We start from the raw sequence: 21332 nt of genomic DNA, 5'->3' as shown, positions 1-21332 counted from the left end.
GGGTCCTGTTCAGGTCCCCGGCACTGGCCAGCCAAGTGGCCTTCAGGGGGCTTGCCGCACAAGTGCCGGCCCAGAGAGCTTAGCATTCCAAGTTCCTTTTAGAGCAGCTCTGGCCCAGATGCCGTCTTCTCCCACCCCCCACTTGTCACTCACAAACAGCTTCACCAAAAATAAGTCGTTTATTTATAAGAATCTTTTGACAGAGAATTGGGCAGAAGCAGGAGGGGCTGTGGGTACCGAAAGAGGCAGGGGCTTGTCTCTCCCCACCCCTCCCCCAAGCCCTGCCTTGTTCTGTTCCCTCACTGCTCCTGTCCTTCAGGACAGCTCCTTGCCAGACAGCCGAGGAGGCTGATGGCTCCGCAGAAGCCTGGGCTGCCCGTGTTGGGAGCCGGCCCAGGCAAGGGAGGGGTCGCTGGGCAAGGAGTGGGGGCTGCGGCTTAGGTGGGCACCTTGTGCCCTGATGAACCCACAGTTCCAGTGCTTGGGAGAACTTGGGGGAGGGGTCTCCAGATGTCCTCCCTCCATGTTTTGCAGACTCTTTGGAGGGGGCATTAGGGAAGGCAGATGCCCTCCTGGCCCAGAACCCAGGATCGCTACAGTTTATCTCCTGGCAGGACCTACAGGCAAAGTGGGAAAGAAGCTCTAGAGGAGCAAAACGGGGCAGAATGGCCCCCTACTCCCTCCCGATCTGCAGGCACCAGCCTCAGGGCCATGATGAGCTGTATTAACGGCAGGACTTAGAGGGAATGGGCAAAGTTGGGTTCCATGGAGGAGGGCCATGTTTGGGGGGCATGTGTGAATCCCACTCTCCTTCCTGCCCTCTCCCCCATCCAGAAGCCTGCTTACCTCTCGCCGCGCTCCGTCTGCCCGAGGACAGGAGCCCCTCGTCCTGTGCTTAGAAAGAACATGAGTGATGTTTGAGGGCATCTGTTCCAAGGCCGCTCTGCTCCCAGGCCCAGGCTCCCAGAAATGGCTGCCTTAAGGCAGGAGGGCTCAGAGCCGGCCCCGGGCCCAGAAAAAGTGAGCTCGGAGGCCCTGGCTCTCAGGGTGGGTACACAGGGAGAAGCAGGGGTTCGAGACACCCGAGGGCTTGTCCCAGTCGTACGGGGACTTGCTGTGTGACCTCAGGCTGGTGACCTCTGATTTCTGAAAGGAGGGGTGTGGGCCGGGTCAAAGCCCCCCGTGGGTTGTGGCCCCGTGGGGGCTGCGTAACTCAGTGTGGAGGTCACGAATTGTGGTTTATTATCAGTGATGATACAGCATCAGTAACTGGTTTTGTTTTATTTTATATACCTGCGGTTCTATGTACTGATTTGTTTTATATACTAGTGTCATGTAAAGATGTCTTGGGTGAGGAGGGGTCACAAGTGGAGAAGTGCGCTGGGCGATCACCCAAGCCCCTTCCAGCTCTGCCGTTGGGGGGGCGGGGTCCCGGACCACCCGGAGGGCTGCGCTCTGGGGAAGGGGCCACACCTACCTGGTTGCGGGTCTTGTGGGATTTCTGCATCCAGGCTCGCCACTGGTCGTAGAGGCGGAAGCTGAGGTTGGGGCAGTAGGAGTGCTTCTTCAGCCAGCCCAGGAACTGCTTTAGCTCGCGCCTCACCGGCATGGAGCTGGGCTCCCCTCGAGGCTCGCAGGCCCCGCTGGAGCCCTGCCGCTCTGGGGGAGGGAGGGAGCCGTCACACGCACAGAAGGAGGCAGGCAGCGGGCTCTGGGGGAGCCCTGCCGGCAGCTCGGCCCTCCTGTCTGTGAGACTGTCCCAGGTCTAGGAGCAGGCGGCAGGTCCTGGGCTACCCGGGGCTTCGGAGCGAGAGCTGTGGTGGGCTCTGTGCGGCCGGACCCCCGGGCCCCAGAGGCAGGATGGGCCGGAGGCCGGCGCTGTCTGGGAGCTGGACTCCTGGCTCTGGGCTTCGGCTCGGGGAGGGAGGGGGAGAGACAGGACGGCAAAAAGGGAGAAGAAGGGGCTAGGGGTCCTGAGGGGAGATAGGGCCTAAGGCGCTGCCCGCCTCCAGCTGAGCATCGTGTCAGCAAACCGTGCCCGCGGCGCAGTGGGTGCCACACGTGACCAGGCACAGAGATGCTGACTGCCAGGCTATGTGTCCGGGGACACGCGGGTCCCCATTGGTCCGACCTCCTGGGTGTCTGTCAGCCCTGGCGAGGGGTGCGGCCACTGAGCGAATGAAGGGGCGTGGCAGATGAAGCTCCCCTTTGTGGCTCATCAGGGCTTGAGAAAAGCTGGAGGGATTTCGTTCTTAAGCTTCCCACAAAGAAAGAACAGAAGTCCCTGTTGGGCTGAGCCCAGGTGTGTGTGTGTGAGGGGGGGAGGAGGGGAAGGAAGAGAAACAGAGACAAATGGAGAGAGAGAGAGAGAGACACAGGGAGAGAGACAGAGACAGAGACAAATGGAGAGAGAAAGAGAGAGAGAGAGACAGAGAGAGAGAGAGAGAGAAACAGAGACAAATGGAGAGAGACAGAGAGAGAGAGACAGAGAGAGAGAGACAGAGACAGAGACAAATGGAGAGAGAAAGAGAGAGAGAGAGACAGAGAGAGAGAGAGAGAGAAACAGAGACAAATGGAGAGAGAGACAAGAGACAGAGAGAGAGAGAGAGAGACAAATGGAGAGAGACAGAAACAGAGAGAGACAGAGACAAATGGAGAGAGACACAGGGAGAGAGACAGAGACAAATGGAGAAAGAGACAGAAACAGACAGAGAGACAGAGACAGAGATAAATGGAGAGAGAGACAGAGAGAGAGAGACAAATGGAGAGAGAAAGAAAGAGAGAGACAGAGACAGGGAGAGAGACAGAGACAGAAACAGAGACACAGGGAGAGAGACAGACAGAGACACACACACAGAGGGAGAGAGACAGAGATTGACAAATGGAGAGAAACAGAGAGAGATAAGAGAGAGGAAGACAGAGATAAATGGACAGAGATGGACAACCGGAGAAAAAGCAGACAGGCACACACAGAGAAAGAGACACAGCCCCCAGCGGTAGGATGTTAGAGTCAGGATAGAAGGGGAAGAAATGGATGGAATTAGGCAGAGAGAGAGAACAGGAATAGGAAATAATGATATTTGAAAGGAAAAAATGGAATGAAATCCTGGACAGAGAGAGAGATACAGGAGAGAGGAATGGAAAAAACAGGAGGCAAAGGAAGAGGAAAGGAGGGAGAAAGGAAAAGGGGGATAGAGTAAGGGCTGAGAGAGGAATGGAGTGGGCCCATGGGGGAGCAGACCCCCAAAACAACATGCAGGCTGGCCCTGTGGCTTCATGCCTGGCTTTGAGGCTATCTCCAGGGACTTAGGGAAGTGAGGAGTTATCTGGCCCTTTCCCTAACTCTGGTCTAAAAAACTGCTCTCCAAACTCAGCTGGATCCCCTCACAGCAGCCCCCGCAACCCCCAGCAGCGAAGGCCCGGTGTGTGGTTGGCAGGTGGTCCCCTCCCCCTGACCGGAGTCAGCCGAGCTGGGCCGGGCCGCATGGGTTACTACGGTGGGAGCCGGGGCCAGGGACCGCTCGGACGGATAAGGACATCAGCCTCACGTCATAAATAACAGGGGGGACCTGCTGACAAGTGCTGGCATTGCCTGCAGCAGGGAGGCCGAGGGAGGCCGAGGCCTTCCCTCCCCGGCGGGAAATCAGCCTCCAGCTGGCTCCTTTGCAAGAAACGCAGGTGCTGGGCACGCGGCGGGCCAAGGCTGTGGCCCCAGCCCCCAGGCCCCCTCCCCAGCACTCCCCACCCAGCCAGGGCCTTTCAGGAACAGAGTTAGAAAAATGAAGTTGCAGCCATGTGCATCCACCTCCCATCCCTCCCTCCCTCCTGTCCCCCTCCCAGGTGTTGAGGAAGGATAGAGCTGAGGCTCTTCTCTTGGCAGTCTGGGTTCTAAGGGCTCCCCATCCTCCCCAACTCTGACATTCTATTCTAAGGCCCTCCTCACTCTGACCTCCCGGGTTCTAAGGGCTTCCCAGCTCTGACCTCCCGGGTTCTAAGGGCCCTCCCAGCCCCGACCTCCTGGGTTCTAAGGGCTTCCCAGCCCTGACATCCTGGGTTCTAAGGCCCTCCTCACTCTGACCTCCCGGGTTCTAAGGGCCCTCCCAGCCCCGACCTCCTGGGTTCTAAGGGCTTCCCAGCCCTGACATCCTGGGTTCTAAGGCCCTCCTCACTCTGACCTCCCGGGTTCTAAGGGCCCTCCCAGCCCCAACCTCCTGGGTTCTAAGACTCCGTCAGCCTTCCCATTTTCTGTTCGAAGCTCGAGCTCTGCCCTCCCTTTTTTAAAGCCCCCTGGCTCCGTGGCCATGGCCTGGTCTGCGGGGGGGTCCCCTCACCACTTCGGGGCGTGGAGGCCGCAGTGGGGTGGCTCCACTCGCTCCAAATTCCTGCCTTCTTAGAGCCGTAGATGCCGAAGGGATTGCAGCGCACCTGCACGAAGTACACGGTGCCTGGTTTCAGGCCGGCCAGGCGACATGAAGTCTGATTACTCACATCATCCACCACCTGCTCCGGGGTGGGAGAAGAAAAACATGGTCAGGGAACCAGGCACTCCCTGCCCGGGTGAAAAGGGGCGAGGGGCTCTCGAAGAACAAGGAAACGGGTGGCGTCCGTGGGTTTTGTTAGGGTCACAAGTCAAGGTGGTGACTGCCCGCTACCTCGGTGCCCTTGGAAGGGTCTGGCCCCCTCTCTGAGCCTCAGTTTCCCCGTCTGGAAGTCAAGGTGGTTAAGCCATCCCCTGCCTCAACCTTTACTGCCCTCCCTTATTCCTTAAGCGTGCTCTTTCACTGTGCCTCCGGGAATTCTTGTTTCTTAACTAATAAGATGTTCTCCACCTCAGACTTCCTTCTCTTGTCCCTGTTATTTTCTGGCTTGCAGGGAAACCTAGTTTCTGATGTTGCTGCATTCACATACACACACACACACTCACACACACTCTCACACACACACACACTCACTCACACACACATTCACACACACACACACACTCACACTCACACACACATTCACTCACACACACTCACACTCACACACATTCACACACACACACACACTCTCACTCACACACACACTCACACACACACGCTCACACACTCTCACAATCACTCACACTCACACACATTCACACACACATTCACACTCACACACACTCACATTCACACTCACACACATTCACACACACTCACATTCACACACACACTCTCTCACACACATTCACACTCACACTCATACACACACCACACTCACGCACACACACACTCTCTCTCATGCACACACACTCACACACACATTCACACACACACATTCTCACTCACACACACATTCACACACACTCACACACACACTCTCTCACGCACACACTCACACACATTCACACACACACCACACTCACACACACACACACTCTCACGCTCACATTCACACACACACACACACTCTCACACACACATTCACACTCACACACACCACACTCACACACACATCCTGGGGAAGCAGTCAGAATCTTTTTTCCCTCCCCATTGTCACTTTCAGTCTCTTTGCTTGCTGTAATCCCTCAGCAAAACTCTCCTTTGAAGTTCCCTCTAATTAGGATTTCTCACCTAATAGAAATTCCAGAGGCAGTTAGTTACCCACCAGCCCCGGGTCTCTCTCCCTCTCTTCCCAAGCTGTTCAGTACTTGGTTCCCCCCCCCCCCAACTCCCTGCTCTCACGCTGAGCACCTCCCCCCCCAGCATCCCCTGAAACACTCCAACCTCCCGGTTCCTCGGCCTCCTCCCTTCCCAGCCCCTCGACCTCCACCCGGGGTAGCTCCTGTCCAGAGACGCTTGTACACGGCACCGCTCACAGACCACTGGGCTTCACATCCCTCATAACCGCCTTACCGTCAGGATCCCAAACGCCTACTACTGAGAGTAACTGGCAACGTAAGGGTTTCAGAGTTTGCAAATCCCGTTAGACTTTCTCTCTTTGGAGACTCTGCAACTCCATGGGCTATTCATCACCTCCAATTTACAGGTGAAGAAACTGAGACCGAGAGAGGGGCTGCTTATGACATAATCCAAGTAACTGATATATATCTAGGGCTTACTACCGACCAGGCACTGTGCCGGCGCTTTACCATTATCACTTCATTTGAGCAGAATAACAACAATAATGGTAGCTGATATTTCTATGGTGCTCACTGTGTGCTGTAGGCTTTAGAATTATACCTAATTTGAACATAATAAGAATTATAATAATGATAGTTAACCTTTAAGTAGTGCTTACTGCACCAAGCTATGTGCGATGTGCTTTATAATCATTAACTCGGAGCACACAGGTGGTGCAGTGGACAGAGCCCCAGCCCTGAGGTCGGGAGGACCTGAGTTCAAATCCGACCTCAGACACTTAACACTTCCTGGCTGTGTGACCCTGGGCAAGTCACTTAACCCCCATTTCCTCAGTAAATAATAATAACTATTATTATTATTATTAACTCATTTGATCCTCACAGGAAGATGCTAGTATTATCTCCATTTTGCATATGGGGAAACTGAGGCAAACAGGAGTTAAGTGGAATGTCGACCGTCTTGCAGCTACAGATGCCTGAGGTAGGATTTGAAGTCGGGTCTTCCTGACTCCACATCCAGTTCTCCTTACATTATGTTGCCCACAGCCTTATCTCACCTCCCTGGGACGCCTTCCCTCCTCCCAGTACCTCCAATCTCTCCATCCTTTCTGAGGTCACCACCTCTGCTTTCACTTCCTCTCCCTTCCTCATTCTTATCCCCACACATCAATGCTATTTCATCCCCTCCTCTCCAATCCCTTCCCCCTTATCCTCTCACTGCCCATGCCCTGCCAAAGCCTTGCCCTGGATCCCTGCCTTCTCTGCTCCTACTCACCTGCAGCTGAATGGAAGTGGGTCGGGCTATCTCATCCCCACTGAGCCCTCAGGGCAGCCCTTTACTCCTGCCTAAATGATGCTTTCTCCCACCCAGATGAAGGATGCCCCGAGCCTGCTCTTCTCTCAAGCCTCCCCCACCCCCTTCTTCCCGGCGGGGATCCTAAAGCCTTGGATTACAGAGAAAACACGTTCATCTTGTCACCATCCTCATTTGTCCTAGACACAATCCCCTCTCCTCTCCTCCCTTGCCTCAGGCTCGGAGTAAGAGATGACTGGGAGCCGGATCCCAGTGCAGCCCCTTCCCCAAGACTCTGCCCTGTGCCTTCTTCTCTATCATCAGCTACTACAGATTCAACGATCACTTCACTGTAGTCTGTCTAACTAGTCTTTCCTAACTCCAGTCCAACCATCCATTGGCCATTTTGAACTGAGCATCCCACCGGCATCTCCGGCACCACGAGTCCCAAACAGATTTTATCATCTCCCTCCTTTCATCCCTCTTCATACCATCCCTCCAGTCACAGCCTCCATTTCTCCTCCTCCTCCGTCCCATATATCCATATTTGCCCCTGTCCCCTTCTCCCTGCTCACCCTTACTTTAGGGCTTGACTCACCTTTGACTAGGGCTATTGCTACAGCTTTCTCATTGGTCTCCCCACACACCTGTCTTCCATACTGCTATCAAGGTGATTTTCTATAGAGCAGGTCCAGCCACGCCAATCCCCTAAAACTAACTCCAGTGCTTATCTGCCCATCTTTTTATCTTTGCCCATATCCCTGGACCTCTCCATCATCTTTTGGCTCCCACTTCACCCCTCTGTTTGTCTACTGACAGGCTTCCCTTTATTTCCAAATAGGATCAATTATGAGCTCCTCTGTTTGGCTTCCAAAGCCTTTATAGCCTGCTTTTCTAATCTTCTTCATTAAGCCCTTTCCTACCCCACATTATTCAGTCCCACTGGCCTTCTGTATGACAGTGTCCATGCACGAGCATTGACTCCCATGGCTCTGTTTCCCTTCAAAGCTCAGCTCAGTGCCTCCTTCTACAGGAAGCTTTTCCTGATCCCTCAGCTGCTCCTGCTTCCCCCTACTGTCCTGTGTCTATTTTATATGGACTTAGATATATTCATTTTGTCTCTCTCTTCCCTTCCCTGACTGTAAAATGTAAACTTTTGGGGGGCAAAACTGCTTCATTCATTTTTTTAAATTAAATTTTAATTAAATCCCTAGCATCCAGCCCAGTACTGAACATACAGTAAATAATTAGTAAATGTTTATTGATCTAAGTGGTCCAATGATTGAAGTAGGCAGTTTATCTCCCTTTATAACTTTAATATTCCATGTTATGAGGTCCCTTCGACTTCCTTATTCATAAATAAGGAAGCATTTATCGAGTGCCTACTATGTGGCAGTACTGTTGTGGGGGCTGCAGAATCAGAGACAAAGATGAAATGGTCCTACCCTCAATCCTATTTTTTTTAAAGATTTCTTCAGGTTCTGCAATTTTCTACGTTCTAAGTCTCTCAGGTACTCAGTTTCCTCCTCTGTAAAATGAGAAAGTTGGATTAGATGGTCTCTGAGGTTCCAACTAACTCTAATTCTATGGTTTTTTTTCACGAGATTTCTTCCACTTCTGATATTTTGCTATGAAAGGAGAGAGAGCTAGACAGAGACAGAGAGATGGAGAGAGAGACAGCCGCAAAGAGAAGGAAGGGGAGGGAAGGAGGGAGGGAGAAGGAAAGGGAGAGGGAGGGAGAAGCAGTGAGATTGTTCCTCTAGGAAGGAGGGGAAAAGGTAATCAGACCCCCGAGGGATGGGGTTGAAGGTCAGAGGGGAAATGTCATCTTACCTTCCACTCCACGCTGTCCTCCACCCGGTAACGGATCTGATACTTAGCTTGGAAAAGGAAGTCTTTGAGCGCTGGTGGGGAGTTCCAGTGGACACTCAGTTGGTCCTCCAAACCCCCCACTCGGCTCACATGGACATCTGGCGGGGGGTCTGTTGTGACTGGTGAGGAATTGGGTCAGTTAATCTTCCCTCTAGCCACGCTCTAACCAGTTGCACACAAATGGTACTGGGACCAAAACGTGGGGAGAGAGACCGTCTGGGACCGGGTATTGTAGGGGGTACCCCAATGGGCTTCGATGGCCCCGGGGGTTACGAGTCAGGCCCTTGCTGCCCCTCAGACACCCTAGTCTCCTGGGAGCTTGGATGGAGCTGGGGCCTGGGGATTGAGAGATCCTTGCTCCCATCTTGGGAAATGGCGTAAACCCAAGCTTGATTTCTCCAGGCTTTCTTTGCCATGGCTCTTTGAAGGGACAGTCGAGGGCCAAATTGGCTCTTTTGAGGCGAGGAAACCATCTCAGAGTGGCTGGGTCACACAGCCAGGGGGTTCCAAGGTGGGGGTGCCCCGTCAGCAGTCTGCACCGGGCTGAGGGATCGCCCCATCCCCTTCCCCCCGCCGCAGACACATCTTTCAGGAGCTCTGGGCTGACGCCAGCCCTGCTCCCTTGTGTATGCTGGGGGGAGCCCCAGTACTGAAAGGGTTAAGGACTGGGGGCTGCCTGGGGGAAAGGGAGGCTGAGAAACATCCTAATTAGATTAGGACCAATTCTGCTCACAGATCATCTATTTCCTGCCTTCCGGTCCTCCCCCCTGCCCTCAGACCAGGTCCGGCTGCTTCCCAAGGAGGGGGCCGGGGCTGGGTCTCCCCGGCCCCTCCCTGACCTGAAGGCTCCTGTTCCCCTTCCCCTCCCCGCTCCCAAAGGGCCCCCACACCTGGCCCAGGCTGAGGGGGAGGGGCCCAGAGACCAAGCCCAATCCCAGCCCCAGCCATAGCCCCATCCCAACTGGGAGGGAGGGGGGAGGGGGAGGGCAGGGACCTGGGGCTTCAGAGGAAGGAGTTGGGCCCCACCCCGAGGGCAAACCAGAGCCAGGTGTTTTCCGTGGGGTGTCCAGGGCCCCAGGACAGGGATCGAGACTAGGATGCCCCGCCCAGCCCCCCACCCCCCCCCCCCCCCCTCCAGCCAAGCAAGAACTTAGCCTCCCAGAGAGGGAGGGAAGAAAGGCAGAGAGCCGTGGAGATGGAGAAAGGCTGAGGGACTAGGGGAGTGCACAGACAGATGGATGGGGACCAGGGAGAGCAGGAGAGTGGGAATCGGAGGGATTCAGGTGGGGGACGGAGCCAATAGAAAAACACAGGGCTGAGCTGGGAGCTGACAGATGGGGGACGGGCAGAGAGACCGGGACAGAGGATCAGGAGGGGAGCAGACGTCCAGGCCGAAGGAGCGGATCTGTGGGCCAGTGGGCCTGCCGAGCAGATGGTCAGGAAAGACCTCTTGGTCCTGGACCTCCATCCCTAGAAGGGCTGGAATCCTGCTGGGAAAGTCCTAGAGGAGTGAGGAGGGGAGTGAAGAGTCGGGGGGCTGGAGGGGGCTGGGGCCTGGAAAAAGCCTCACCCACATCGAGGATGTCCAGTGTGACCACCTCTGACCTGGCCGAGCCCAGGCGGTTAGTGGCCTCCACCCAGATCTCATAGGGCGTGAATAGTGCCAGGTCCTTGGGAATGTGGCAGGAATAGGGCCCCACGGTGTGGTATTCTTGGCATGTATTATCCTGCCCGTACCACCTGGTTTAGGGAGACAAAGGACACCCCCCTACACACACACCCTGGAGCCCGGGCTGTCCTACCCCCTGGGGTATCCCCTCACCTTCCTCTCTTCCCCTTGCCAGGAAATCCCTTCCCTGGGCCCCTTCCTACGCTCCCCTCCTCCAGGGATTTGCCGCCCATCTCTCTCACTCCTTCCTCCTGGATGGCCCCTCCTCAGGCTATGGGAATCCCAGATCTCTCCCACCCTCCCTGGGGGACCCCACAGTTCCAATTCCTGGGCCCTCTTTCTGCAGCCCCCCCCCAAGGCCCTGGTTCCATCCTTCCTCCCCACCCCGGCCCTGCCCTTCGGAGCTAGAGGGACGCCAAGCCCCTCACACCCGTACTTACCGAAGTTTGTATTTAAGGGTATAGTTGGTATGGAGGAAGGTCTCCCCCTGGGTGCCTGGGAACCAGCGGCAGGTCAGATCTTTCATGTTCTTAGACCAACAGCTGATGTTAACAGGCTTCTCAGGGGGCACTGGGGGGATGGGGAGATGAAGGTAAGCAAGGTGGGGAGGGACCCTCCCAGAGCTCAGACCCCCACTCCCACCTCAGTCCAGCCCTCCGGTTAGGAGCAGAGGACTAGAGGAGGGGCGGGGGCCTGGGCAAAACCGGAACCGGACTCCCCAAGGAGCTGGGCCTGAGGCTGGGGGAGTCGACGCCTCCTGATTTATTCCTCCTTTATTTCGAGGAAACGTGTTTGCAGCCGTGGACCCTGCCTAGGATCCGGTTACGGAGCGTCGGGGTCTGTGCTGGGGTCTTGGAGCGCTGGCTCCCTGGGAGGGGAGAGGAAGAGGCGAGTGTCCGGTCCTGCCCAAATCCCCCCGTTCCCCTGAAAGACTCTGGGACATGTCAAATATAAACGAGCCCAAGTTCTTTGTGAATGTAGACTGGGGCTGACAGGAACTGTGGGGCTGCTCTATTGTTACCGAGGAGTTTAGTCCAGGGCTATGGGAACCAAAGCCCAGTCTGAGGCTCTGGGCCCAAACAGAGGCAGAGGAGGAGAAGGAGGAGGAAGAGGAGGAGGAGGAGGAGGAGGAGGAGGAGGAGGAGGAGGAGGAGGAGGAGGAGGAGAAGAGGAGGAGGAGGAGGAGGAGGAGGAGGAGGAGGAGGAGGACTACCAGCTGGGCCCCTTATCATCAGCCCATGCACCTCCTGTTCCTGCTCTGAGGAACTTCACCAGGGACTGATATCCTCCCCCTCCCAGACTTGGTTCCTCCTCTCTAAGGGTTCAGAGAGTGTGCAAAGCCCTTTCTTTCTCACAGCAAGGCACAGGGGCAGGGATTTCCTTCGGCCAGAGGTGTTAGTGCTCACGGAACAGGGGAGGAAGAGGGAGTGAGCTGGTCTTTAATGTGGCTCTGATTCCTTCTTGTGGGAGGACAGAAAGAGGAAATATGTCATTCTGGTTGGCCGACCCTGGGTTCCCCATGACCCCAGCATGGCCACATCAGGCCCCAGTCACCCCTCGCCCGTCGTAGAAGCTCCCAGAAATGGGGTGTTTGGGTAAGTTGGCTCCAGGAGCCTTTCAAACCACCTCAAGGAAAAGGCATCTGAGGTCCCCTGAGCCCCTCTGGGTCTGAGGGAATGGAAGCCCCTTTGGTCTGAGGAATTAAAGAGAGAGACTAGTGGGGTGCTGAGGGGCATCCCTCTGAGCCCCTCTGGCTCTGAGGGAATGGGAGATAGGGATGATGGTGAGGATGGTTAGGGGAGAGGCAGAGGTGGAGCACATACAGCCAACATAGAGGCAGGAGCCCGCGAGGATGCTCCCATCCCGGGCGTGGCACACTAGGTTGTCCCCTGACTGCTGCTTGGAGCCGTTGAGGTTGGCCAGGGCCAGGCCCAGGGTGGTGGCGTTGAGGACCTGGGAGAGCTCGGGGGCCAGCCGCCGGCCGTTGAGGGTCCAGTAGAGCCCTTCAGCCGTGGGCGCGTCACTGCCGCTCACGCTCACTGAACAGGTGGCGTGGAGGGAGGAGCCGATGAGCAGCGTCGGGTCCTGGGGGACGATCACGGCCAGGTCTGGGGTCAGAGAAACAACAGCCCATCAGGCTCGGGCCTGGGCACCTGCTGTCGGGAGTGCACGGGGGCTGGGGGCCTCTGGGGACCTCATCAGGCTTTAGGGAGAAGGGTGGGGGGAAGATGTTCGGGACACCACAAAGAACTTTGGGATGGAAGTCAGGACACTTGTGTAGGAGTTCCAGCTCTGCCACCTTCTGTGAAATCCCGAGGAAGCCATGTCTCCTCTCTGGACCCGTTTCCTTACTTGCACAATTGGATTGCATGATCTTTAGGGTCCTCTCCAGCTCAAAATTCTTTGATGCTGTGGGTTCATGTCCTGGAGGCTGGGCCATTAACAATAAGTCATTTCTCTCTCGGGGTTAGTTTTTCCATCTATCCAATGTGCACATTGGACTGGTTGATCTCTAACAGACTGATTGACTCCAGTCATTTCTGTCTCTACTTGGGATATACCTGGAACACACCAGCCCAGTGGGACCCCGCCGCCCGCCAGCTCCTCCTTTGTCCACCCTAACAGCTCAGCTTGGGTCAGCACGCTTTAGCTGGCTGGATGTTTTCTCCTCGTCCACCTGCCCTCCACCCCAGCAGGTTCTCTCATGCGCTGACACCTCCCACCCCCAGGAGCAGTCTAATTTCCAGATGCTCTGGGGCAAGACAGACTCAATGAACTGACCCAGTCTCTAAAACTCAAGTCTTTTCCTTAGGAAGCCTTCTCTTCTTGCCCTGCTCAGTTCTCATTTATAACTGACTTATTTTCTGCCTCCTTGACGGTTTTATTTAATATTGTGCATTACAGTCACCTGTATGGGTCACATGCAATCTTGCCCTGCTCAGTTCTCATTTATAACTGACTTATTTCCTCCTCTCGGACGGTTTTCTTATGTGCACGGGGCGCCTGCAGCCCACTAGACTGAGCGCTCCATGAGGACAGGCAGGGACCCTGTCTTAGCTCTATTTGGTTTCTTTCCTTCGTCCCGCAGGCTCCAGCCACTGGGCTCTCTCCCAGCAAGCACTCGCTCAGTGCCTCCTGTTTATTCTCCTGGTGGGGGGTGGGGGCAGTAATCCTGTGCTCTTCCCTATCCTCCCTCGGCTGGGGAAGGGGGTGGACTGGGGACGAGCCAGCTGATGCGGCCGCCTCCTCCCTTCCAGTCCTCCGGCCGAAAACATCTGAGATGGCTGGGATTTCTATGGGCAGATTTGGCAGTGGGCTTTGTCTACTTGGAGCGTGAGATATAAATTTAATTTGGGGCTCTGTCCAGGGAGTGCCTGAAGCCTGAGCCATCCCTGCGAGCGGTGCGACGGATGGATGTGCTGGCGGCTGCAGCAGAGGAGGGGCAGGGGGAGAGGAGGGCCAGTGAGGGCAGGATCCCCCGGCCGCCGGCCCTTCCCAAGGGGCTTCACTTCCTGGGCCCCGGGCAGCCGCCCCCCCCCCCCGGGCCCCGGAGGCCCTAGTGCGCTTCCCAGTTACGGGCCCTGTGACCCCGGGGGCAGCTTGCACAGGAGGTTTCTGACAGAGCAACAGAAAAACATGTTGGGAAGCCGTGTGCAGCCAAGCCCGCCCCAGTAATCTGGTTTGGAGGTCACAGTGAGAGAAGCGTTACCAAGAGAGCCGGCCTCCTCGCTAATTCGGAATTCCTTCAGCATGAAACTCTGACGCGGAAGCCCCCGCGCCCTCCCGCCTGCCGGCGCCTCTGCCCAGCCCACCCACCGCTTCCTGCCTCCCGGGCAGGGGCGGGGGCACCCCAGGGGGATGGCCTGGGGACCCCTCTTGCCCTGGCCCACTCAGGGTCAAGGGGACCCAGGGAGCATCCCTGTGCAGAAGGGAGGCCTTCTGGAGGCAGACTAGAGGGGGCTGTCTGGGGGGTCCAGACCCTCTTGGTGGGAGGTGTGTGTGTGTATGGGGGGGTGTCTCTGGCCCTATTTGTGCCAAAGCCCTCCCTAACTCTAGTCCTGCCCACTCCCCAGCACCGCTTTGGCTCCTCTCCTCTGTCTTATCCCAACCCCAGAGTGGCGCCTCTCCCAGATGCCACAGCTGCCGTCGGGGGTCTTGGCTGCCCCTTGTGGATCTGTGGGCACCGGCGGGCAGTGCCAGCCAGCAGCCCGCTGAGGAAGGGGGGGTGTCTCTTGTTTTCCTTCAGCTGGTGGGAGGAAGGAGGGCTTCAGGCCCAGTGCTTCCTGGGCCCTCCCTAGTCCCACACCCCCTTCCGGCACTGGCTTGGGGGTCCCTCAAAAGGGGAGCGGCCAGGCTGGCCTCTGGCCTGCTGCTGGAAGAGGGGCAGAAGAGAATGGGGAGAGAGCAGCCCCCAGAAAGAACAAACGGAAGATCGAGCATAAACAATGCATAAAAACTATATTTCCCGACGTGGAAAGGAGGCGGCTGAGACATTCCACGAGGCTGGGTGGCCGAGAGCCCGGGGGTGGGGTGGGGAACCACAAATTTATAGAGCCCACGGCACTGCCTGCCCGACCTGGCTGAACTCAAGGCCGCCAGAAGCGGGACCCATGACTCCTTCGGCCTCCCTCTGCCCTGTTCTGGCCCAGGGGCTGAGGCAGCCCCCCCTCTCTTGGCAGGGAGCTCCCCTCCTCTCGGGCTTGGGCTCCTCTCTCTCCATCTCCCCCCTCCTCCACCCGCCCCAGCCTTCCACCCAGAGTGATGGGAGCTGAGCTGAGCAAGCGAGGGAGCAAGGGAGCTGTGCAGACTGCTGGCTCCCGGGGCCAGCGACTTTAACAATGTTTTTCCGATCCACAGCCTGGCCCGTTATTAAAAAGGAAGAACATGTGTTTTAAAAGGGAAAAGTGTGAAGTTTTCAGATTGGAGCGGAAGGGGCCAGGGAGGCGGGTGGAGGGGGGCTGGCGAGGCCCAGGACAGACGGGGCAAGCTCAGAATTTGGGTCCATACCTGCTGGACACTTTACGACTGGACTATAAAACCAGATTGCTGATCAGGTGCTAAGTCACATCATAAAGTCGAAACACATTGTAGAGGTGTGAGGATCTTTTATTTAATTTTTTTTCTTAAAGAAAGAAACACACAACAACCCCCTCTGCGCAGACACACACTCCCCTCCTCCTCCTCCCTCTGGTCCTCCACAAAGGAAGGGAACAAAGGTAGGCTGAACTGTCCCTTGCATTATGGGGGATTTCTCTGGAGGCCCCAACCCTAGCCAAGCTTCCCCCTCCCCACTCCTGCCTGCACCATTTACTTCTTCTTTGACCCATACTGGAGCCGAGCTACCCCGACCTCTCCCTCCCCCCCCACCCCAGATTCTTCTCCCAGCTTCCCACTGAGACCCTGCCCAGAGTAGACCAGTGCCATGGGGGAGGGCACTGAGAACAAGCCAAGTCCACGGTGGGGGGTGACCAGGGGGTGAAGAAGGTTTTGAAGGGTATGAATGAATATCTGATGCCCTTCAGGGTGCTGCTGGGAAACAGATTTGTGGTGATGGAGAGTGTTTATAAGAGAGGGGATGGATTTTGTTTTTGTTTTTTTTTGTCTCGATTTGCAAGCCTGCATGTGTCTGAATTTGTGCGTCCAAGTTTGTGTGTTGATCTGAAGGCTTGAATCTGAATAGGATTTTGTGGGAGTGTGTGTATAAGTTTATGTTGGCCCCAGAGTGTGGAGGAGCCAAATGCAGTTTGTGTTTGAATGTGATTAGGTGACTGTGTGACTGAGGGGATGTGAGTCGGTGTGGCTGTGTTTGTGTGAGTGCGGATGAGTGTTTGTGTATATATTCATTTGTGAAGCTGGACAGAGATGCCTTTGCCGAGGTGAGACTGAGCGGGGTCCACGTACCCATCCAGCCCCAGACTCGGTCTCACAGGTTCGCGGGGCACTTTTCCAAAGCTCCGCTCTCAGAGCTGCTCCAGCCCCAAGATGAAGGAAAGGAGGAGGGTGGGTAATGCTGGCTCAAGACAATACCAGTCTGGGCGGTAAAACGGACCGGCCTGGGAAAGGGGCACGGAGGAGGAAAGGGGGGAAGCAGCCCCAATCTTGGGAGTCTCATCCCCGGGGATCCCGGCCGGAGCCGGGCGGAGTAAGAGTTGGAACCCAGAGAGACCCCCGGCACTGTCCCTCTCACCCCTTCCCCTAGCTCATCCCATCAGCCCGGGAGGGGGCAGGCCAGGCTGAGCATCACCTTACTTCTCCCCTCCCTCCGCCCCCCCCCCCTTTCCAGTCTCTCGGTACATGGCGCGGTTCACTTCTGGGTCCCCTTCCCCCACCCTTCCACTCCTTGCTTCTAGATCGGGAGACCCAGGACTCGATCCGATCCCTCCCGTATGGGTGTCGGAGACCTAAGGTGCTGGTATACTCGGAGCCCAGGAAAGGAGAGGCAACGAGGCGGGGCGATGCAGGGTCTGGGCCGGCTCCGGGGGGCCAAGGCCGGAACGCGACCCTAGGCTACAAAGAGGGGTGATGCGATGTGCTCAAATACCCCTTACTCCCGCGGCGAGCAGCAGAGGGAGCCCCGGAAGGCTCCAAGGCTGCCCCCGAGCTGAAAAGAGGGGGGTGATTTGCGGGGGAAGGCGGACTGCCCAGGGAAGAGGCCCGCTTCTCGGAGTCCGGGGTGACTCGCCCCCTTAGTTAAACCGGGCCAGGTGAAGACCCAGGGGCCACAGGCGCTGCCCCTCTCCTATTCGGGACCCCTGGCCCCGCCCGGCCCGTGCTCCCCGAGTCTAGCGCGCCTTGCAGGTGGTGCGGACCCGCGGAGAGAGAGAATGCCGGGGGACAGGCTCTTATCTCGTGCGCCCAGGCCCAGGGCCGTGCCCGGCCGGTACCCGGCTAAGCGCAACCTCCCACCCTAGCCAGAAGCCGACCCCCGGAGCCCGCCCGAGGCGCGCTGCGCTCCGGGCCTGCCCATCCCGCCTCGCCCCGGGCTGGCGCCTCCTCCTCCTCCCCCCCTCGCCCCGGGGCCCAGCGGGGGCTCCCCGGGGCCCCTTTCTTTGTTCCCGGGCCAGCCAGGTGCCGCAGGCCGGGAGGGGGACGGAGGGGAGAGAGCTGGACTCCAGCCTGGTCTGGAGCATCCCCCAGCGCCTCCGGGAGCTGGGGAGTGTGAGTGCCTGGGGTAAGGGACGGTTTGGGGTAGGTACTCACAGCTTCCAGATCCGGCTCGCAGCGCTCCGAAGGCGAGCAGCGCCAAGGCTAGCATGGTCCGCGCCGTGGGGAGGGCAGCGCCCTGCCTCCAGCCTCCGCCCGGAGCCCGCAGCATCCGGCGGCCCCGGAGCTCGGGGGAAAAGCAGGTCCGCCGGGAGTCGGGAGCAGGGAGCGGGGGAGCGGGAGGCGGCGAGTGGCCAGGGGAGAAGGAGACGGGCGCGCGGAGCCGCAACAAGTTTCGGAGAGTCCGGGGCAAGTCTGAGCAACCGAAATTGACAAGCTGCTAATGCTCCTCTGGCCCCGCCCTGCCCCGCCCCCGGGGGGGCCTGAAATTAACAAGCCCTCCACTGCTGGGACTCCAGACTCCTCTCACTGTCCCCCTCTCTCCACTGCCCCCTCCCGCTTTCCTCCTCCTTTCTCTCTTCCTCCCCTTCCTCAGCCTCCCCCCAACCCCCAACCCAGCCTCCCCCTGCGCCCTCCCTCCCCCCTGCGCCTTGCTCTGATGGGGGGGGGGGAGGCTGTTCATTGGAAAGGGGGGGGAGAAAGAGAAAAAGATACAAAACTCAGGAAAGAAAAGAGGGAGGGAGAAAAGTTCAAACCCACTTAGTGACATTAGCTGAGCGGCTCCTTCTCCTGTTACCTCAGCCCAAGCGGCCCCGACGTGACGCAAGCCGGGGACGAAAGACGGCTCAGCTAGAGGCTCCAAGGTCGGACTGCCCCAGGGAGGGGACCCGAAACACACCCTCCAATACACCCCCCCCCGGGCCCGCCCAAGGAATGAGGGTGGAGGGGGGGTTTCCTGCAGGAAGGATGTCATCTGGGCCGAGCTTCTCCCCTCTCTCTTTCTCTCTCTCTTCTCTGTCAGTGCTTGGACTCTGGCTCTCCTTTCTCCCCACTCGGAAAAATCCACTCAGCAAGGTTCTCGAGGGCCGGGCCGGGTAAGGGCCCGGACCGGGGGTGGCGCGCAGGTGAGTAATAGTCAGGAGGTGCATCCACACCCTAACTGCAGGTAGCACCGCCAGCCCAAAGCAACGTTTTTCTTTCCCTCACTTAAAATTTTTTAAAGTTTTCGTTTTTATTTTCTCCCCGCCCCCACCTCCGCCCGATTTTACTCTCCGCCCGAGGTCTCTTCCTCAGAGTCCAAGTCCCCCCATTCTCTCCTTTGTCACGCACGCACCACACCCCAGCTTGTCCTCAGGCCCTTGGGACGCGGGCTCAGACGCAAAATTCTCTGCAATAAACAAACATTAAGGGGGAGGGGGATTTCCCAGCCGCTCCTTGCCTTAAGTTGGGTTCCTGCAGCCCATTTAATAACACCCCCTCCAGCTCTGTCCATAGGTCCAGGGAGCCATGACCCCGAGGGGCGATGGTGACACAGATCCATCTGGGTTCTTCCCCTCAAATTGCCCAGTTACTCCCATTCCGGGGTGTGTGTGTTGGGGGGGCGGGGGAGGCTTGGCGCAAAGGCTGCCTGCCCACGCCTTCCCCTGGAATACACGCCCGTTGCATCCAGCCCGTTCCCCGGAAAGGTTCTCGACCCAGGCTTGCTTCCCTCCGCTTGACGTGGCTGCTCCCGGCCCCGGCCCCCCGGGCTGGGTCCTAGCTGGGCCCCGCCTGGAGCGCACCCCCAGCCAGCCGGGTGTGGAGGATGGGAGGGAGAGAGGAAGCGAGGGAGAGCAAGCAGACTGGTGAGTGCGCTTTTGGGGCACCTGCCCCCTGCCACAACCCAGAGCCAGAGTTAGTCTTAAAACCGACTGGTCGCGCAGGTGGGAATGGGGGTGTGGAGAAGAGAGATTTGCTTTCGAGCCCTTCCTTCTCCTCAGTTCGCAGGGAGCTAAATGCAGCCGGGGAGCCGGAGACCGGAGTGCGGTCAGCCACCAGCCAAGCGGCTGCACGGTGCAGCAGTTGGAGATTTTCCCCATTTCCCCGGCTCAGACCCTGAAGCTTCCCCCTCTTTTCCTCCCAGCCTCGTGGATCGGGATCGGAGCACTGTGGGCGCGTTAGTCCCGGCCGGTCAGCGGTGCTGACGTGAAGACTCGTGGGCACCTTGCCCTGCAGCCGTGTCTTGTGAAAGAGCCGGAAGATGGAGGCGGCCGGGGGTCCCAGAGGAGGCGAAAGCTGGGGTGGGGGTGGGGGGAATATAGAAGGAGACCGACAGGTTCGAGGGTTAGGAGCGCTTCGGTTTAGGAACCGCGGCCAGAGCTTGGGGGAGAATACCCTGCCTCTGGATTCCTAAAGCTGGGAGCGATCTGGGAGAAAAAACTCCTTCATTTTACAGAGAAGGAAACTGAGATCTAAAGGGAAAAAAGTGGTATTCCGGAGGTCACACTGAATCAAAGGCAGAGCCACGACTCAAATCGAGATTTCCGTGAATCCCTCTGCCAGCAGCATCCAGCGGTGACCACCAGCAAACTGGGACGAACACAGCACCCTCTACCGGAATCAGGGAAATTCCTTGGGTCCGGGATCATCCCAGGAAAGGGAGAAGGGAAGGAGAAAAATGAGTTTCTTCCTCTTCCCCCCAACTTGAAAGCAAGTGAAGCTGGAAAAGAAGAAGAAGTCACTCATTTCAACAAATATTTATTAAATGACCACTTTGTACAGATTCTGAAGATATAAAGACGAAATCCAAAGAGATCCTTGTCATTAAGGAGCTTACATTCTACTGAGGAGAAATACAGGATAAGTGAAGGGGGAGGGCATCAACAACTGCGAGGGAGGGCTAGATTTCATCCAAAAGTGGTCACTGGAGTGATCCCTGAACCCTGGAAAATGCATTTAATAAATGCTTGAGATAACTGTACTCTATACAATGAAGGGGTTGAATTGAATGACTTCCCAAGGTCTTCCCCGTTGTGATATTCTGTAGTCTAAGGGTCCTCCAGGCTCTGACACTCTGTGTTCTAAAGCCCCTTCTGGCTCTGACAGTCTGTGCTCTTCAAGTTCCTGTTAGGTCTGCCATTCTGTTATTTTACAGCCCCTTCCAACTTTGACGATTTGTTCAGCAGACTCTTCCAGGTCTGACATTTCAAATTTTGAGAGCCTAAGTGGATTCAACATTCTATGTTCACAAAGTCCTCCCTACTCTGTTGAGAAATAATATTTTAAGGAGTACCATTCGATAACGTTTAATGTATCATCTAAAATGTATACATTTATTAATCACACTATAGGTATGAAGAAGCTGGATTAGTGACTGTGTGTTCATAAGCCTCAAACTTTATAGGATAATATACTGGCAGATACCTTAAGGGTCACTTAAGCCTAATCCTCTCATTTTATATCTTGAGGGCAGGAAAGGTTTAATTTCTTTCTTTCTTTCCCTTCCTCCCTCCTTCCTTCCCTTCCTCCCTCCTTCCCTCCCTCCCTCCCTCCTTCTCTCCCTTCCTCCCTCCTTTCCTTCCTTCTTCCTTCTTCCCTCCCTTCCTTCCTTTTTCCTTCCTTCCTTCTTCCTTCCTTCCTTCCTTCCTTCCTTCCTTCCTTCCTTCCTTCCTTCCTTCCTTCCTTCCTTCCTTCCTTCCTTCCTTCCTTCCTTCCTCCCTTTCCTTTCTTTCTTTTTTTGTATACCCACCTACCATTACAGTGCTTGGCACATAGTAAGTAGGTGCATAATAAATATTCACGGATTGATGAGGAAAAGGAGGCTCAGAGAAGGTGACTAGCTCAAATTTGGAGGCCTCTCTCTGCAAACCCGT

General features: G+C 56.7%; 1 protein-coding gene across 2 annotated transcripts; it reads right to left on the bottom strand.

Annotated features, from left to right (window-relative positions):
- Positions 1 to 160: 160 nt before the first annotated feature.
- Positions 161 to 21002, bottom strand: CRLF1 (cytokine receptor like factor 1). 2 transcript variants are annotated; one of them, XM_051972315.1, is made up of 10 exons: positions 18241 to 21002; positions 17638 to 17895; positions 12261 to 12545; positions 10878 to 11007; positions 10339 to 10508; positions 8730 to 8887; positions 4332 to 4500; positions 1478 to 1659; positions 847 to 894; positions 161 to 617 (listed from the first exon to the last, which is right to left on the bottom strand). In XM_051972315.1, the coding sequence occupies exons 1-10, from the start codon at positions 18452 to 18454 to the stop codon at positions 594 to 596; spliced, it is 1638 nt and encodes a 545-aa protein (XP_051828275.1). In that variant the 5' UTR covers positions 18455 to 21002; the 3' UTR covers positions 161 to 593. The 2 variants fall into 2 exon arrangements, with proteins under 2 accessions (XP_051828275.1, XP_051828276.1); XM_051972316.1 differs by having other exon boundaries at positions 847 to 889; positions 18241 to 21001.
- Between the last annotated feature and the right edge of the window lie 330 nt (positions 21003 to 21332).

This window comes from Antechinus flavipes, chromosome 1 (assembly GCF_016432865.1).
Source record: "Antechinus flavipes isolate AdamAnt ecotype Samford, QLD, Australia chromosome 1, AdamAnt_v2, whole genome shotgun sequence".
In the NCBI taxonomy this organism is placed as follows: Eukaryota; Metazoa; Chordata; class Mammalia; order Dasyuromorphia; family Dasyuridae; genus Antechinus; species Antechinus flavipes.
This window is presented reverse-complemented; position numbering and strand designations above follow the sequence as displayed.

Excerpts from the sequence above, each read along its gene's own strand:
- CRLF1 (XM_051972315.1), bottom strand. The coding sequence starts at position 18,454 with ATGACATCCTTCCTGCAGGAAACCCCCCCTCCACCCTCATTCCTTGGG. Across the intron at positions 17,896-18,240 it reads CGCTCAGCTAATGTCACTAA|ACTTGCCCCGGACTCTCCGA; the intron begins GTGGGTTTGAAC and ends TCGGTTGCTCAG. Across the intron at positions 4,501-8,729 it reads AGGACAGCGTGGAGTGGAAG|GTGGTGGATGATGTGAGTAA; the intron begins GTAAGATGACAT and ends ACCCCGGAGCAG.